Source organism: Nicotiana tabacum, chromosome 6 (genome assembly GCF_000715075.1).
Source record: "Nicotiana tabacum cultivar K326 chromosome 6, ASM71507v2, whole genome shotgun sequence".
In the NCBI taxonomy this organism is placed as follows: Eukaryota; Viridiplantae; Streptophyta; class Magnoliopsida; order Solanales; family Solanaceae; genus Nicotiana; species Nicotiana tabacum.
Window position 1 is genome coordinate 76,227,418 of NC_134085.1, and position 6,838 is coordinate 76,234,255.

The following is a 6,838-nucleotide window of genomic DNA, read 5'->3' on the forward strand; positions in this document are numbered from 1 at the left end:
CTATTAAATACAAAGCACTCTTGGACAACACTATTGTTATAATGAACGGCCCCTGCCAATTTGGGGCGAACTTACCTTTAGCTTCAGCCTGATGTGAAAGGATACATTTCAACACTTGCTGATCCACTTCAAATTTTCGGGGATGCACCTTCTTGTTGTATGCTCTTGCCATCCTCTTCTGATACAATTGACCATGACATAATGCCGCTAGTCTTTTCTCATCAATCAGACTTAACTGCTCTAATCGGGTTTTGACCCACTCATCATCATCAATTTTGGCTTCAGCAACAATTTGAAAGGATGGAATCTCGACCTTCGCGGGTATAATTGCTTCAGTCCCATATACCAACAAATAAGGGGTTATACCTACTGAAGTGCGAACAATAGTGCGATAACCTAACAAAGCGAAAGGCAACTTTTCATGCCATTGCCTAGAACCTTGCACCATCTTACGATGTATCTTTATATTCTTTTTAGCCGGCTCAACTGCTCTATTTGCCTGGCGGCGATACGAAGTGGAATTTTGATGCACAATCTTGAATTCTTGGCATACCTCTTTCATCAGATGACTGTTGATATTAGCAGCGTTATCTGTGATGATTAGCTTGGGGATTTCGAACTGGCAAATGAGATTTGATTGGACAAAATCCACCACTGCCTTCTTGGTCACAGATTTTAAAGTTACAGCTTCAACCCACTTGGTGAAATAATCAATGGCCACCAGAATAAACCTATGCATGTTCGATGCTGCTGGCTCAATTGGTCCAATGACATCTATGCCCAAGCAACAAAGGGCCAAGGTGTGGACATTGTATGCAACTAAGGTGGTGGAATATGAATCAGATCACCGTGCACCTAGCATTGATGACATTTGCCTACAAAGTTGATGCAATCTCATTCCATGGTGAGCCAATAATACCCTGCTCGAAGAATTTTCTTTGCCAAAACATATCCGCTCATATGCGGCTCGCAAACTATGGAATGAACTTTGGCCATGATGGTCAAAGCTTGATTAACATCTATGCACCTCAGCAACCCAAGATCTAGAGTTCTCTTGTACAAGATTCCCCTGCTCAAGAAAAACCCACTGGCCAAAGTCGAATCATTCTCTTTTGATCACCTGTGGCATGTACCGGATATATCCCCGATTTGATGTACTTCCTGATATCGTGGGACCAAGGTTCACAATAAAGTTCCTCTTCAACCACATTACAATAAGTATGTTGATCACGAACTTGACTATGCAAATGGTCGGCATAAGCCTTATCCGGATGGTGTAAAATTGACGCCAGAGTAGCCAAGGTGTCGACAACCTCATTATGGATCCTAGGAATATGTCTGAACTCTATTGATCTGAATTATTGACAAAGATCATGCAAACATTGTTGATACAGTATGAGCTTCAAATCCTGAGTCTCCTATTCTCCTTGAATCTGGTGCACCAACATATCCGAATCTCCCAAAACCAATACTTCCTGGATTCCTATGTCTACAGCTAACCTCAAATCCAGAATGCATGCCTTGTACTCAACCATGTTGTTGGTACAATAGAAACAAAGTTGGGCTATAACAGGGTAGTGGTGCCCTGTTTCAGAAATGAGCACAGCCCCTATTCCGACACCTTTCATGTTAGCGGCTCCATCAAAGAAAAGTTTCCCTGGCTTTTCATCTGGCTTCACCTTGTCAATATGCATCACCTCTTTATCAGGAAAATAAGTTCTCAATGGCTCATACTCTTCATCCACCGGGTTCTCGGCCAAATGATCGGCCAATGCTTGGGCTTTTATCGCGGTCTGAATCACATAGATGATGTCAAACTCTGTGAGCAAAATCCACCACTTTTCAAGTCTTCATGTGGGCATAGGCTTCTGAAAGATATACTTTAGAGGATCCAGGCGAGAAATGAGGTAAGTAGTGTAGGACGAAAGATAATGCTTTAACTTTTGTGCCACCCAAGTCAGGGCACAACATGTCCTTTCAAGGAGAGTATACTTAACCTCATAGGATGTGAACTTCTTGTTGAGATAATAGATGTCTTTCTCTTTCTTGCCAGTGATATCATGTTGACCCAACACACAACCAAATGAATTATCCAGGACTGTCAAATAGAGAATTAGAGGTCTCCCAGGCTCCGTCGGGACTAACACAGGTGGGTTTAACAGGTACCATTGATCTTATCAAATTCCTCCTAGAACTCATCAGTCCATTTGACCACGGCATCCTTTTTTAGCAACTTAAAGATGGTCTCACAAGTTGTCGTGAGTTGAGAAATAAACCTGCTGATGTAGTTTAAATGCCCGAACAAACTCATAACCTCAGTCTTATTCCTTGGCGGTGGCAATTCTTGGATGGCTTTGATCTTTGACGGATCTAACTCAATACCTCACCGATTGACTATAAACGCTAATAGTTTTCCAGATGGGACACCAAATGCACATTTTGTAGGGTTGAACTTAAGGTTGTACCTGCGGAGCCTCTGGAAAAAATTTGTCAAGTCTCCGACATGGTCGGACTGCTGCTTTGACTTTATGATCACATCATCTACATAAACCTCAATCTCTTTGTGTATCATGTCATGAAATATGGTAGTAAATGCCCTCATTTAAGTTGCCCTAGCATTTTTCAAACCAAATGGCATTACCCGGTAGCAATATGTTCCCCATGGCGTGATGAACGCTGTCTTTTTGGCATCTTTCTCATCCATCAAGATCTGGTGATATCGTGCATAGCAATCAACAAAAGACCCGATCTCATGTTTGGCATAGTTATCAATCAAGATGTGGATATTTGGCAATGGGAAGTTATCCTTTGGACTTGCTTTGTTGATATCGTGGTAATCAACGCACACCCTGGTTTTACCATCCTTTTTTGGTACTGGCACAATATTAGCTAACCAAGTGGGATATCGAGTGACCCAAATGACCTTTGCATCCAACTATTTTGTGATTTCTTCCTTGATCTTCACACTCATGTTAGTCTTGAACTTCCTTAACTTCTACTTGATAGGAGGGAATGACGGATCAGTTGGCAGTTTGTGAACTACCAAGTCAGTACTCAAATTCGGCATGTCATCATATGACCATGCAAAAATATCTTTATATTCAAACAGTGCTTTGATTATGTCTTCCTTGATTTGTGGTTCCAGGTGTACACTTATCTTGGTTTCTCTGATATTATCTGGATCCCCTAAATTGATTGCTTCAGTTTCATTCAAATTAGGCTTGGGTTTCTCTTCAAAATGATTTAATTCTTTACTAATTTCCTCAAATGCCACTTCTTCATCATATTCTATTTCATCATCTCACTCTACTTCTTGGATTATTATTTCAGAGTTAGATTGGCTTTTAAGACTTGACCGAAATTCCTCATGCATGTCATGTCATTGAAACCAGCATAAAAAGAACTGTACAAAGAAAGACAAAATGAAGCACTATCAGGAGTAATTGGAAAAAGGAAATTGCATTTCATTGAAAATAAAGGATAGAAGGGTTTGTACATCAAAACAAGTGAAAAATAAAAATTTGGATTACAACCCAAGAATAATCCAGATAACAGAAAGGAAAACAAAGCAAACTACCAAAACTCCTTCTGAGTAGGGAGAGGAATAGCCTTCCAATTGTTAAGCTTCACTTTTGGCCCAATAAACTGCACATCTGCTTTACTGGAACCTTCCCCAATTTCTACCATGTTCACCTCATCAAATAGACTCTAAAACCTTTCAATCAACTCTTCATCAAAGTCAACCACGGGCTTTGGGATTGCTGACACTGGGTGTTTCACGACCCCTGGCTTAACGAAAGACCTGGAGAGGCGTGGGATAGGCTTAGGAAGTAACCATGACTTCTTATTTAACCTTTTAAGCCTCTTCACCTCGTCCCATGTGGGCTTGAATCCTAGACCAAACGTACCCAGATTTTTCCGTAGAGACACTGGCTGCACGATACCTTGTAAAGATGCGCCCAGACCCTTGCCCGACACAAAACCATTCTTCAGCATTTCAGTTGCTAGCATGATGGATGCGGAGGCTAACTTTAGACGTGGAATACACTCCTCCTCCGGAATCTTCTCAACTGACACTGTTTCAAAAGCTTGGTAGACCCAAGGCCCTTTATTATCTCCGACTTCAATAAACGGGGCGCATGTATCATTGTAAGCACATAAGTTCTCGTCACCATGCACGACGATTTCTTGTCTGTCCCACTCAAACTTTACCATTTGGTGCAGGGAAGACGGAACTGCCTTGGCAACATGTATCCAGGTCCTGACCAACAGAAAATTATAGGAGACGTCCACATCTAGTACCTAGAACTCCATAGTAAATTCAACTGGCCCTATTGTCAGTTCGAGCATGATATCGTCAACAGAATCTTTTCCCTCTCCGTTAAAACCTCGAACACATATGCTCTTCTTGTGGATCCTTTCAGTATCAATTTTCAACTTTTGCAGAGTGGAGAGAGCGCAAATATTTGCACTGGAATCATTATCAACTAGTACCCTCGAGACCGTAGAATCCTCGCATTTCACTGTGAGATAAAAAGCTCGATTGTGTTCTGTACCCTCCAAAGGCAGCTCTTCATCCAAGAAAGCGATCCTATTTGCCTCGAATATCTTGTTGGCAATCTTCTCCAAATAGTTCACTGTGATCTTGTTAGAGACGTGAGCTTCATTCAAAATCTTCATGAGGGCTCGACGGTGCTCGTTTGAATGTATCAACAATGATAGAAGAGAAATTTGAGCGGGTGTCTTCCTCAATTGTTCCATGATGGAGTAATCCTGCACCTTCATTTTCCTCAAGAATTCTTTCGCCTCCTCCACGGTGACTGACTTCTTCACTAGAACTAGATTATCTTTTAGTGACTTAGCTTTCCCTAATTTCTCTAGGGTAAAGTATCTCCCCGAACGAGTCAACCCTCGTGTTTCATTAACTTCCTCTTCCACTTCTTTCCCTTTATAAGTTACTATCACTCGATTGTAATTCCATGGAATAGCCTTGGTGTTATCTATTGGCAGCTGGGTCACAGGTTTAATAATACCAGGGGCAATGCGAGCCCCTTCCATGTTTATAACAGGCTTACTTGCTACCCTCGGCACGACCACTTTTAGCTTTCCTTGCTTTGTTTTAACATCATCTGGGAACCCCTTCACGACTGCCACAGGCAGCTTAACATCGGGCTTGCTTAGCTTGTCTGTCAACCCTTCAACTATCGAAGATGTTGCATTTGTAACTACTAGAGTTTCGACTAAATTACTTTCATTGGCACGGATCATCATTACAGACTTCGGAGGATTTTCGGGCTCCCCATCCTTATACACTATCTCAATCATATGTGTTTTGGCATGGGCTGGCAATGGATTTTGATTGATGTTTAGAGCTTCCGGGCTTTGGACCACGATTTGGTTTGTATCAATAAGCACTTGGATGGTGCTCTTCAAATGCCAACATTTTTCTGTGTAGTGCCCCTGAGCATCAGAACAATATGCACATCTGAGGGAATAATCCAGGTTCTTAGAAGGGGGATTTGGTAATTTTGACTCGATCGGCCTTAGAACGTCCAACTGCCTCAACCTCTGAAATAGATTGGTGTAAGACTCTCCAAGCAGGGTGAAAGTTTGTTTTCATTGTTGCCTTTCCTTTCTGTACTCCGGCATGGGTCGAAAGCTTGGACCAATAGGGTTTCGGTATGTTTGTGGAGGTGGATAGGGATTTTGTTGAGTTGGGGCACGCCATTGCGGGTAAGGAGGGGGTTGAGCATATGACTGTGCGTGGTGGACGTGGTATTGGGGTGGTCTGACTGAATATTGAGGGTCTTGTGGCGGGAAGTAGTGTTGGGGTGGATTATATAGAGCTTGGGTATAGGTTTGAGGTTGGGGTCGAGGCTGGGTGTAATGGTGAGGTGAACCCCTTGGGCCATGCCATGATCCTGAGATGACCATAGCAATATCTTCTTTTTTCTTTTTCCCTAACACGCCCTCGATGCCATTCTAGATTGCTTGTGTAGTTGCTTTCATTGCAAAGTAACTCATGATCTTGCTAGATTTGACTCCTTCCTCTACCATCCCTCCCATCTTCACCACTTTATTGAAAGACTTACCTGTGGCCGAGATCAGATGACCAAAGTAAGTAGGTTCCAAGGCCTGAAGAAAGTACTCCACCATTTCATCTTCCTCTATTTGAGGGTTAACTCGTGCCTCCTATTCTCTCCACCGGAAGCCATACTCCTTGAAACTCTCACTGGGCTTTTTCTCTATCTTATTCAAGGATAGGCGATCTGGGACAATTTCTACGATGTACTAGAAATGCCGAGCGATAGCTTGAGCCAAGTCATCCCAAGTATACCACCTATTGTTGTCTTGGCGGGTGTACCATTCTAACGCTGCACCACTCAAACTTTGACTAAACTATGCAATCAGCAATTCATCTTTCCTACCAGCACCCCTCAATTTGCTGCAAAATCCTCTTAAGTGGGCCGCGGGGTCTTCATGCCCGTCGTACAAGTCAAAATTGGGCATTTTGAACTCGGCAGGTAGCTGTACATCGGGAAACAAGCACAGATCCTTATAAGCCACACTCACTTGGCCTCCTAACCCTTGCATATTCCTCAAAGACTGCTCCAAAATCTTTACCTTCCTAAATATCTCCTCTTGCTCCACGTTTTTGGGTGGCTTCTCAGTTTTGATAGGAATTTCAAAGTGAGGAGTGTAGGAGTAATGATCCGGGACTTTGAAAGTGGGCTCTGGGGCATAGTACTGGTTATCTTGGGCTTGGAATGCCAGCTCACTAGAAGATCGATGGAGGGTAGCTCGCGGAGGGGCTACAAAAATAGGGGTAGCTGGCAGA

At 42.7% G+C, this 6,838-nt stretch overlaps 1 protein-coding gene across 1 annotated transcript; it reads right to left on the reverse strand.

The window, feature by feature from the left end:
- Nucleotides 1–3,708: 3,708 nt before the first annotated feature.
- Nucleotides 3,709–6,156, reverse strand: LOC107825451 (uncharacterized). The gene is made up of 3 exons (XM_016652323.2): nucleotides 6,055–6,156; nucleotides 4,310–5,460; nucleotides 3,709–4,261 (listed from the first exon to the last, which is right to left on the reverse strand). The coding sequence occupies exons 1-3, from the start codon at nucleotides 6,154–6,156 to the stop codon at nucleotides 3,709–3,711; spliced, it is 1,806 nt and encodes a 601-aa protein (XP_016507809.2).
- Between the last annotated feature and the right edge of the window lie 682 nt (nucleotides 6,157–6,838).